At 59.4% G+C, this 12,138-nt stretch overlaps 1 protein-coding gene across 1 annotated transcript; it reads right to left on the bottom strand.

The window, feature by feature from the left end:
• Nucleotides 1–6,267: 6,267 nt before the first annotated feature.
• Nucleotides 6,268–12,018, bottom strand: LURAP1 (leucine rich adaptor protein 1). Its single transcript, XM_063166029.1, has 2 exons — nt 11,818–12,018; nt 6,268–8,823 (listed from the first exon to the last, which is right to left on the bottom strand). The coding sequence occupies exons 1-2, from the start codon at nt 12,016–12,018 to the stop codon at nt 8,134–8,136; spliced, it is 891 nt and encodes a 296-aa protein (XP_063022099.1). The 3' UTR covers nt 6,268–8,133.
• Nucleotides 12,019–12,138: the final 120 nt, after the last annotated feature.

Below are 12,138 nucleotides of genomic sequence, written 5' to 3'. Positions count from 1 at the left end.
CAGTACCCAGCACACCACAAACAGAGGGGCCAGAACAGCATTTTCCCCTTCTGAAAGGGCTCAAGGAAAATGGACGCGGTTTCAAACTCCTGGTCCAAGGGCTTTAATGAGAGCCATTACCAGCAGTCCCACCCTGGGCTGAGGCTTTGTCACTTTTCAGCAAGTGACAGTGAGGACAGTACCCCAGACCTCCCCCCGTAATTAACCATTTCCGATCTGACAGTGTTCTCTGTTTTGCCACCGTCATTTTTCTCGGTGTTTTTTTTTTTTTTTTTTTTTTTGGTTTGGTTTGGTTTGGTTTGGTGGGTTTTTTTTTTGGTTTTTTTTTGGTTTTTTTTGTTGTTTTTTTTTTGGTTTTTTTTTCATTTGAATCCTGGGTTTGTGGCGTGGCTGCTCTGGCACCTGCCAGGCTTCCTGGGGCTGGACAGGGATGCTCCATCAGCGCAAGGGGGATGCTGGGGCACGATCCCCTCAGTGACTGTCACCCCTGCAGTAACTCCCTGCAGCACCAGGGCTGGCTGTGGGCTGGGGAAGCCGGGAAGCTCCAGATTCCCGGGGTTCAGCAGGTTGTGCAGGGAGGTTGTACAGGTTTCCTGCTGCCCTGCTCTCTCAGCATCAGCATGCTGGACACCGGGGTCACGCAGGTGAGGGACAGTGACACGCCGTGCGTCACAGTGGCACCGCTCGCCATGGGGACACGCCACTCCTGGGCACAACCGATCCCCCCACGGCTGCACCGCAGCCCCATCACCCATCAGCGGCTGGGAATGAGGTGGAGGCTCCCCTGGGCATGGAGGCAGCCCCCTGCACTCCAGCCGGGCTCTGGCTCCCTTCCGGAGACCTTCGGGGTCCCACAGGACGCGGGTTGAGCCCAGGAGATGCTCCCGCACCGAGCAGCGGCTCGCACGCTGGGCTGGGGAGGCTGCCCCGGAGCAGGAGCCGAGGGAAGGAGCCCAGGAGAAGGAAGGAGCCCAGGAGAAGGATGGGGCCCAGGCGAAGGAAGGAGCCCAGCTCCCTCGGAGCAGGAGCCGAAGGAAGGAAGGAGCCCAGCTCCCTCGGAGCAGGAGCCGAAGGAAGGAAGGAAGGAGCCCAGCTCCCTCGGAGCAGGAGCCGAAGGAAGGAAGGAAGGAGCCCAGCTCCCTCCTGTGGCCGCCGGAGCCGGGCCGGGCTGGCAGGGAGCGCCCCGAGCCCTCCCTCCGCTCAGCCTCTCTGAATTCCCCATTTGCAGGGGTGCCAGGGGGGTCCTGCGGCTGTGCCCATCTCCTGGAATGACCAAGCACTGGGTGATGCTGCTGCAGTGCCCACAGCGAGGGGAAGCACCAACCTGGGCAATGCCACAGCCAGGGCTGGCACCAGAGCTCTGCGGGACCCCGGGGCTGCTTTTGGAGCTGACCCCACTGGAATCTGCCAGGAATGGGGGAACACCACAGAGGGCAGCTGTTCCCCACACCACCTCCTTTCACATCCCCCTTCCCTGCATCCCTGCCATCGTCTTCCCCCTGCTTTGTCCCCAAAGATGTCACCAGGGCCCACACCAGTGCTGAGCTCTGAGGCTGATAGTGAGCCTGTCAGAGTCCCAACACCACGGAGCCCTTTTGCCTTTTGCATGGCTTTGGGCTGCCACAACCCCGTCCCTCCAAGATCTCAGTGTCTCTCTGTCCAGCCATGCACCCATGCAGCTGGCTGCATTTAGGAGGGCATCACCAGTACCCTCAGAGGACCTTTGAAGCAGGGTGGCAGGACAGGACCGGGCAGAAGAGTGAGGAGTGTCCTCCACGTTTTTGTTTGTGGTGTGGTAATGGTACAGCATCCTTGTGTGCTCCTCTCGCCCACCAGGACCCCCTCTGCAGGCTCAGCTGTCCTCCCCAGCCCTCTCCTTGCCCTCTGAGCAGGGGACAAGTTTCTGGTGATCCAACAGCAGGGACCCAGGAAGAGCATGGGGGGGTTGCTTTGTCCAGGGGAGGATTTCTGGGGATGCTGAGGAGGAGGGGGTCTCATGAGTGTGCCAGGCTATTCTGACTGTACCTCTTTAGTGCAGGAGGTTGCTCTTTAATTCCCTCCTTCCTCCCCTAAGCGCCTTAGGGAGCAGAGAGAAGAGATGCTGCTGCTTTTTATAGCAGCCATAATCCCTGCTGCTCACGCTGCCTGCACGTCCTGCCCAGAGACACAGGGCTGAGCCTCCAAACGGGGCTGCTGCCCAAAAACTGCCTCAAAACCCTGTGGCTCCCAGCACTGCCCCTCTCCCAGTGCACAGAGCCCAGCTGGGGGTGGGTCTGGACTCAGGACCCCTTTTCAGGAGGGGTGGGACAGCCACAGGTGCTGCACTCTGACACGGAGGGACAGACAGACACACATACAGAGACACGCGGATGAGCACCAGAACAACTGCCTGGCCTCCCTGCTCTCCTCCAGGACCTGTGGAACAGGAACCAACCCCGCAGCACAGCCACAAGAAAGCCCTCAGGCACAAGAGGAGACTGGGGGTTCTTTCCTTTCTATCTCCCCAACTTTACAAAAGGGAAGCTGAGGCCGGGAGGGAGCAGGGTTAACCCTAACCCTGATGAGGGTAGGCAGCTGATGAGCTTTCAAGGTAGATGAAGCCTTTCTTTGGATGCAACCCCCAGGCTGTGGGCTTCAGCACTTTGCCAGGATCATTTTGGCGTTGGGCTGCCTGGTTTCCCTCACCCTGCCTGTGCCTGTGAAACCACAGACGGCATTTGAGCCATCATCCCTGGGCATGAAGGGACTGAGGAAAAGGGATGTGAAGCGGGTTTGGTGTGGGGCAGGAGAGGCACATTTCACCTCCTGTGGCTGTCCTGTGGTCAGCCAGCCCCAGTCCCTGTCCCCAGCCCAGGACCACAGCCACCACGGGAGGGCACGGGCGCTGCAGCTGCTTGGTTCCCATTGCCACTCCTCTCTCCAGCAGCTCTGCTTTTACTTCTCTCCAGCCAAAAGTCCCCCTGACTCTGCACCCTGCCAGGAGGAGCCTAGCACAGCTCTTGACCTTTCACTGTTTCTGTTCTGCTGCCCTTCCTTGGGCAGATGACATTTTCTCTGCCCACCCACCCCAGCTCAGAGAGTCTCAGCAGAGGGCAGCCTGGCAAATCCTGTCTGAAACCACTTTGTCCTGCTGGAGGTCTGGCCCCTGTCTCCCACACATTTGCTGTATTTTCCCTTTAAACACCCCACAGAGGGGGAAAAAAAAAATCAACCCAGGGCAGGGGGTGTGGTTCTTCTAGGTCAGGCTGAGCTAAGACACGAAAAGAAGATTAATTTCTCAGCAGAGCAATTCAGATTTTTCTGCTGCTCCCTGCTGGGGACTGAGGCTGGTGCCAGGAGCACACTGATCTCCTGGGCACACACGTGTTTTGGTTGTCACCCCTGGGGTGGCACTGAGCAGGACGTCCCCAGATCCATGTCCTGCGTGGGAGGTGTAGGGGGATTCTCACCCAGCAATGGGTGATGGAAGTGGGAAGAAGGTGGCATACCAGGGATGGTGAGGGCCAGGGGGGTGCCCAGCACCCAAAGAGGAGGAAGGGGACAGCTGTGCCCCCAGCTGGGCTGGGACAGGCAGGGAATGAAGCCCTGAGCTTGCCCTTGTCACCCACCCGTGCCACCACACACCCACTGAGCAGGCCCTGAGCAGCCACACTTGTTTTTCACTCCCCAGGAGTGCTGGGAGCTCTAAAGCCAGCGGATTATTCTCCAAAGCAAAGGCCTGGCCTGCTGCCAGCCCCTGGCAGGGAGCAAACAGCCTGGGGAGGCATTTCCCAAAGGCTCAGCTCCTTCCTTTGCACCCCGTTCAGCAGCCTCACACTCGCTCAGTGCAGACACCAGGAACCTCAGGAGAGGTTCCCAAAGGTGGGGAGGAGGCAGGGGGTTCCCAGGAGACCCCACCTGGTGTCTGAGCCTCCCTGGGCAGAGCATCCCCTGTGCAGTGTGGCTTCTCCAGGGTCTGTAGAGGTTCAGCACAAGACAGGCACAGGGAGGGAGATGTCTCTCGATCTCCTCTTTGCACAAAAGCTGTAGGAGGTTCTTTGGAGACCTGTGAGCCTGGGGCAGTGGGAAGGAAAAGCTGGAAGCCAGCTGGAAACTCAGGACACAAGAATCCTCCACTGGATTCTTGTGGTTCTTGTGGATTCTTCTTAAATCCTGCTGATTTAACCCAGGACTGGGGGTTCCTGGTGTAGGTTCCAGGGTCCCCTGGGCACTGTGGGGTGCTGCCTGGAGGAGAGCTGGCTGATGGGGCCAGCCTGGGTACCATGCCCCAAAGGAGTGGACTGAACTCAATTGTCCTGAACTGGAGGCAGCTTTGGGATCATGGAGCTCTTCCTGGGGATCTGGGGATCACCATTGTGCTGGGACCAGCACCAACACTTCAGCCGTGCCCAGGAGACCATCAGAACATCCCCACTGCCAAAAGCAGGGGTTGGGGGCTACACTCAGCCTTTCCTGTCCCATTTATTGGCCTCTCCTGCCCCACACTGTCTGCAGTGGGTCAGGCAGCACAAAACCAGAGCTCTGCTCACAGCGCTGCTCCCCAGGAAGGGTTACAGATAACCAGGTCAATCTCCGAGGAAGAGGAGGGTGGGGACACTGTGATCCAGCCCCACAGGCTGTGCTGGCACCCACACACCCCCTGCACCCACTCCCAGGGTCACCCCACAGTGATGCTCCCCGTGCCACAGAGCCCATGGGGTGGTGTGGGGCCACCAGAGCAAAGGACACAGAGTTCAGCCACCTCCCTTCCGACCATGGGGACCTTTTCCTCTGAGAAAAGGATATTTTCATGCTTCCTCCCCACAGGAACTCACAGAAATTGCTTAAATGGCTGCATGGCTCTGGGGACAGGCCCTTTCGGAGCTGAGCTGCACGCAGGCAAGGGAAAGCCCAGGGGACATTTTAATAACAAGCAAGGAGAGCTATTGAAGTGTTTTACTGCCTCGTTAAGGCACTCTAATCTCTGTGTATATCTGGAAAAAAAAAATTGGCTGGCTGGTGTTTTTATTGTAACAGAGGTGGGTGTATTCTGGCACGGCTGGGATCCCGCCTGCTTTATCTGCTTGTTTTCTTACCTGATACCAGCAGTGAGCAGCCCAAGAGCAGCTCAAGGGCAGCAGTAGCAGGGTCAGGGCCAGGCAGGCCAGGAGGAAGGCTGTGGATCCGTGCTGTGGGCTGTTTCCTACCCACACGTGCTCTGCACCCCATTGCTGCACCCACCTTTCAGCCAGATGCGGGTCCCCAGGTGTTTCCCCAAGGGAAGTTTGGGAAGCTGGCTCTGCACATGCCTGGGATCCCTCATCCAGGCAGCCCAGAGACAGAGCAGGGAGACAACAACAAAGTCCCATCTACCCCTCCAGCTCCAAGGGCTGGGATTTGAAGGATACACAGATTTTGTGACAATGGGCACCTTGGGTTGATGTAAGCCAGGCTGAGGAGTCCATGACCAGGGAAGCCCCAGCAGAAGTTCTGCAGCAACACAGGGTCATTCAACTGCTGGGGTCTAGGTTTGTAGGAGGAGTAGGCTGGGCATTTTATGTCTAAGGTATTCTTCATTATTCTATTTTTTACCTCAGCCCAGCAGAAACTGGGGAAATCCTGCTGAGTCCTGCTGGCTCCAGCATCCAGTTCCCCCCTTGCAAACGCTCACGGTGTCGAGGCCGTGAGCTGGAAGGGATGCTGAGGCTGGGATGGCAGGACTGGGTAAGCTGATTGCATTTGCTTTGGAAAAGCTGATGTTTGTATGAGCACTGGCTCCAGTGGTTCTGAAGGGATCCACCCAGGAGCAAATCCCACCAGCTGATATCAGAGCTGTGCTGCTCCCAGTCCAGCTGGGGTGGAAAAGTCACTGCTCTACACCCAGACCCACGCTGGGTGGAGGAAGCCATGGGAGCCAAAGCTGCCACTGCAGAACACAGAAAGCAAAGACTCCAGCACAGCTAACAGGGCTGGCAAACACCTAAAATGATCTTCCTTGGAAATACGGGGCAGGAAGGGTGAAGGTGCTGTTTGACACATAGTCCAGCTGAGATCAATACAGTCACCCTTGCTCCCAGCAGATGTGCCCTGGTACCCAGCTGCTTCAGGAAAAGTGACTTTTAGCACTGATGTGAGAAGGGACAGATGCCCAGACACTTGGACTGTGCCTGTTTCAGGGCTGGGGCTAAACCTGCCCTCCTGCAGGGCTGCCAGAGGCTCCAGGGCATTCCACCCCACAGCCTTTCCCTGGAAACACCGGTGAGCTCAGCAAAGCACCGACAGCGTGCCTGGGAGAAACACAAACATTTATTAAGCCAGCTATGTTTTTTTTTTTTTGAGAATTATTTTAACAGTGCCAGAGGACCTACCCTGTCTCCCCCAGGGACCCTCAGCTGATTCATTGCATGCAGGGTTAGCAGCAAAGCAGGGGACAGCCAGCCTTGGGGACACGGTGGCTAGCACAGCTGCTCCAGGGCAGGCAGATGGAGGCTTTTCCATAAGGGAACCCACTCCCAGTTTGCTGGGATCCACCCAAGTCCTCAGCAGGTACCATCTCTGAGAATTTTGGGTGTTGTCCTGCTCTCCACATCCATCCAGGGGGGTTCTGAGGATCTGCAGGGGAAGGGAGGGTGCCTGGGGCTCTCAGAACAGAGGGTAAATTTCCACTGAAGGTGCTGCTTCAGAGACACCAAGCTGAACCTGCCATGCACCCACAACCACTTTCCTAAGCACAGCCAGCTCATATCTCTCTGCTGGAAATCACAGCCAGTCACCTCCCTCTCTCTCAGCTTCCCACTGACATCCCGAGACCATGTCCTCACTCCTGCCATCCCAGCATGGACAGATCCAAGCTGTGACCCACACAGGCAAGGGAACAACAGCATGAGGGTGAGAGCAAAGCCATCACAGCACTGGGCTGGGGACAGATGTACCCAAGGGTTCTGAAGTCAGGACACTCCAGGCTTATCCACAAATGTGGAAGAGCTTGGCTCCTTGGATCAGGATGCTCAAGTCCTTTCCTGCATCACCTGCTGAAGGCAGAAGGTCCTGCCCAAGCTCTCACACAGCTCCAGCTGCAAGCCATGCTCTACAAGCCAGCGAGGGGCGTGCTGGGGACAGCAAAGGCACAGGCAGAAGCCAAGGCTACAAAGACAGAGATGTCTCCAGGGCAGAGTCGCTGAAAATCCACCCCAGCAGAGCAGCCTCGTGTTTCTGGTTGCTGGCAGAAGGCAGAGACCTAGCATCATTAATCCCACAGATGGAGAAACCCAGCCTTCCCCACCGTGTCGGAGGAGAGCAGGAGCCCCCCTGAGCCTGAGCCCTGCAGGCTCTGCCCGTGTGCTGCCACATCCAGGGATCCTGCAGGAATGCTCCCAAGTGGGAGACAGTCCAGGAACAGACTGGAGAACTGGATTTCCATTTCCCACCCAGTGCTCTGTTGTTCTCATGTGATCCCATTGGGAAGCCTGCACCATCATCCTTCCTCTGCAGAGCATGGACAGAGGCTCCCCAGCCCCACCTCAGCCCGGCTTCACAGAGGCATCTAAACCAGGCAGGGCTGCACCTGCAGGGAAGGGTGGTTTTGCATCCACCACATGCTGTGGCCAAACCCCAGGTCTGCCCTCCCTGGATGGACACTGGCCTTGAGGACAATGATGGAAATGAGCAGATCCAACAGGGATGCCCTGCTGATGGTCCTGCCCCACACTGAGCATGCTGGTGCCACCAAGCTGTGGCAGTGGCAGTGCCTCCTGTCCTCTCAGGGTAGTCATTTTGGGGGAAGGGTCCCCAGTTTTTGCACACATGAAGCTGAGGATTAGAGAAAGAGATCCCAGGAACACCACTGTCCCAGATTTCCCCACCACCACCACCAAGGACAACAGAGGGGCGTCCAGCCACCTGCAAGCAACACCCTAGAGCAAAGGATTAAATCTACCAGGACCCACTTCACCCCTTCTCTCCCAGAAATGTGCTGCAGGGCAGGCACCCAGTCCCCTATGGCTGCATCACCAAATGCTGTTTGGGCCACCAGAGGAACAGTGCAACCCACCAAGCCAGCCTGGCCCCCCTTTCCAGCCACCCCAACTCTCCCAAGCACAGACAAGTGAAGACTGGGCAGCTGGGAGAGCTGGACTGGGAAGGCAGAGCCAGGGGCTATAAGAATGTCACATCATCCTGTGACTGGAGCCAGCGCCAGTGGGCATCGTACTCCAGGTGCAGTTTGCTGTTGAGTTTGCAGTTCTCAAGGTCAGCCTCAGCTTTCCAAGCCTTCCCATCTGGATTTCCCTTCCCCAGCCTCTCCCTGGCCCCTGGTGGTGACTTGGTGTCTCTGTCTGCCTCCAGAGAGGGGGACTGCTGGCCCAAACACCCATTGGCCACCTGGGGCTCCTTGGCCAGCCACTGATCCTGGGGCAGCCCAGGCGGGGAGAGGTCCACGTGGGGCCACTCGTGCTCCTCTGCGTCCTTCTCCTGCTTTGCAGGACCCCTCTCGAGGTCGATCCTGACCCAATCCTGCTCTGCCCTGGCCAGGGCTCTGCCTGCCGTGGACGCGGCGGCGGTTTCGGCGGCGTTGTGCGAGTACTCGTCCATGTCATCGGCCAGCGTGTCCAGGTAGCTGCCCACGGAGATGCTGTCCAGCCTGTCGTTGGGGTCCTGCAGGCTGTCCCAGCTGCCCCGCCGCGAGGCCTCCTGGCTCTCCACCAGGCTGTACTGGCTGCTGGCCAGGCTGCTGCAGCGGCTGGTCAGCGTGCTCCGCTCCTCCAGCAGCCACTTGACCGCCTCGATGCCCTCGTTCACCACCACCAGCTGCTGCAGGATCTTCACGTCCACCGCTCGCAGGTAAGCCTGGGGGGAGACACACAGCACAGGGGGGTTGAGGTCACCCAGGGGCCTCGTGTCCCAGCCCAGCTGAGGTGTCACTGTGGTGGCCACAGTCTGCTAAGCGGTTTGATAAAAAGCATGGTATGGGAGAACATCTCGCGCAGGGAACCGTCCCTGTCCAAGACCTGGGGACACGGCCGTCGGTGACCAACAACTTATGGCTCCCACCAGCCACCAACCCCCCCAGGGAAATAAATCCAGGGCACTTGTGTTGCTACCCTTCTATGGGAACGAGGAGTAAGCAAGGAACTGGAGGTATTGGATGCAGGTCTGATCCCAGAGCATCCTCCAAGACCTGGGAGGCTGCTGGCAGGGCAAGAGGATCAGCCACTGCTCAGTGCAAGTGTCTGGCTGGACCACCAGCACTTCCCCAGGCTGGTCCCTTCATGGCTTTACTTCTCACCTTCCAGGGTCTGAACCGAGCCTGGTGACAATGTCACACGGCAGGATCTGGAGACCCAAATCACTCCCAAAACGGGAGGACAAGGAGGACAGGCATTGCTGATCACACCACTCGCCTCACTGACTCCTCCTGCCCCTCGAGCCTGGGGAAGCTCTTTGCAGACCTCAGCTGCTGCAGAAACATCTGTTTTCCTAATGGAAAGCCCCGTGTGCCAAGACATTCCTGTCTGTATGATACTGGCCGCCAAAAGCCACTGGATTTCCCCTGCACAGGACACAAATATTTTGCCAGGAATGGAAATAAGGCCACGATGGGGGGAAAGGGAGAAAACCCACTACAGGGCACGTACAGGCAGCCTGCAGGCTGCAGATGCCCATGGACTCTTTCACAAACACATCCTGTGCCCAGCATCAGCAAGCTGGGACAGAAATCCACACGCTCCCCAGGGATCATTTTTCAGCATCCTGTACCCTAGGAGTCACTTGCCCTCCCACGGGTGACCCCACAGCCTCCTGAGACCCCTGCCTCCGGTCCCACAGCCACAGCAGCCACAAAAGCATCCGAGGAAGGAGCCTGGGAAAACTCCAGCCAGGATCTCAGCACGTGACACCTCTCACTCCAGCCGACAGGAAAAAAAAAAAAGGGTCAAAGATTTGTAAAGACCCAGCACCAGCCCTCCCACCAACCCCCTCGTGCTCCTCAAGCTGGATTTAAATAAAAAATAGCAGGGATGTGCCCGGATTGGGGCAGGAGCCAGCTTCCAAGTACAGAAATTTCCTTTCTAGGCAAGTTATTTCAAAAACTGCCTACAATGGACTTTTCTGCACGCACTGCTAAAGCATCTGGCCTTGGCAGGGAGACGAGGGAGGAGGAGGAGGAGAGCTGGAAACCCCTGGTGGGGGGTTCCCCATTTTTCTCTGCCTCGTGCAGAACTGCAGCTGTCAGAGATGCCCGGGGAGCCAACCCAAAAGCAGAGGGTGGGATAACACTCCCTGCTTTCCACACTGCTTGCTGGAAGGAGTTAGCCATCGATTTGCTGCTAGTTCTCACCAGCCTGACCTCCCCTGTGCACTCCAAGGACCCCCCTCTCCAGCAAGGCCTGGTTACTGTGGGAGGAGACCCAGCACAGGCTGCTGTCTGTACTCCTCCAGATGCACTCTGTTCACTGCACGACCTCGCAGCAAGGACGGGCTGTGCAGGGGACTCTCACACTCCTCCTCATGTTCTCCATGGGCAGACACAGCCCTGCTCCCCTCCCCAGCACGCAGGAAACCTCAGGCGCCTTCTCCTTTCAAGATACCTAGCCCTAAGGATAAATCTTCCTCCTCAGATCAGGAGGCGAGAGTGGGAATTTGCTAAATTCTCCTCCCACCGCCCACTCCCAGGCCAGCTTATCCTCAGAGCATTGAGGGTTTGCTGGTTTCCTGCTGCTCGGGGTGGGGGGTGGAGTTCTGGGGTGGAATTCTGGTCCCTGTTCATGGGGATGGGGCGATGAGAAGAGCCCTGTGCTGGGTTGTAGCACCTGGGTTCGGATCCCAAGCTGCTGATCTGGGTGTGAGGTGTCGCCAGCCCCTCACTGGCCAGCAAGGAGAGCCAGGGCAGGGCAAGGAAATGCCTTTCTGAGCAGAGGTGAATAAAGCCCGGCCCAAGGCAGGCCCTGCTGGCCATAGGCTGAGGCTGCTCGCACCTGGGCAGGGCGAACACCGCACTGCCCCAGAGACCTTTCTCCTCCGGCCAGGGTGCAGCCTCCTGCCAAGGGGAGGATGAAAGCAGAGGGAGGATGAAAGCTCCCGCACCGATGGGAATGTTGAATCAGCCAGAGCGGAGGGCTCGGGCTGGGTGGTTGTCCGCTCCCCCGGGGGCTCGCAGGGATGCGGGCGTATTTAGCCTGTTTCCCTATGGAAACAACGCTCATTCCCACCCGCTCGGCATGTTGGTGCGTGGGAGAGTCCCTTCCCCCAGCTGCACTTGAACCCATTGCCCAACCTCGCCACGTTTCCCGGAGGCGCAGGCATCGCCGGTCTTTGCTCCCTCCACGAAAGAGGGAGGCGAGAACGCCGCCACCGGCACTGCCCCGGTCCCCGGGAAGGGCTGCCACCGCAGCACGGCCCTTTAGAGCCACCCGAGAGCCCCGAACCCCGGGAGAGCTCCCAGCGATGCCTGTGCCTTGTCACCCTGGGGGCTACACCCGGGGGACGCGACATCCACCACCATGCCCTTGGCGAAGGTCCCTGCCCTAAATTCTGATCCCGGACACCGCGATCCCCGACGGAGCCGGCGCTGGGGCTGCGAGGGGGCAGCACGGAGGTGGCCGAGGGACACCCCGGGGGTGGATCTGCGTGGGCCGGGGGCAGAGAGCGGCCGGGGAAGGGGCTGTGAGCTGGGGGCTGTTAGCGCGGACACGGAGGAGCCGGGGGGTTCCCCGGAACGCAGGCAGAGCGCGGGCACTATCGGGGACTGTCACCGGGGAGGCAAGCGGCCGCCCGAGGCGGCTGCGGTGACGGCGGGTCGGGCCGGTCAGTTACCGGCAGCGCTCCCGGTACCGCGGCACTCACCAGCTCGAGGCGGAGCGTCCGCAGGCGTTCGGCGAGCGGCGGGTGGGCACCGCGGGCCGGTGCGGGTGTCGCGGGCGGCGCGGGCGGCGCGGGGGCGGTGTCGGCCCTTAGCCCCCGCAGCAGCACGGCGGGCGGGCGCCGGCCCACCTTGCCCGCCAGGTCCCGCAGGTCGGCGGGCAGCGCCTCCCCGCCGCCCTCCATGCGGGTGGGGCAGCGGCGGCCGCGCTGTCACCGCCGCCCGCGCCCGGCCCCGCCCCCGCCGCTGCCCCGCCCCCGGCCCCGCCCTCACCGCCACCTGCCCGCGCACCAGCGAGAGCCGCC

This window comes from Melospiza melodia, chromosome 11 (genome assembly GCF_035770615.1).
Source record: "Melospiza melodia melodia isolate bMelMel2 chromosome 11, bMelMel2.pri, whole genome shotgun sequence".
NCBI classification, from domain to species: Eukaryota; Metazoa; Chordata; class Aves; order Passeriformes; family Passerellidae; genus Melospiza; species Melospiza melodia.
Note: the sequence above shows the minus strand (reverse complement) of the source record. Positions and strands in the feature narration are given on the sequence as shown.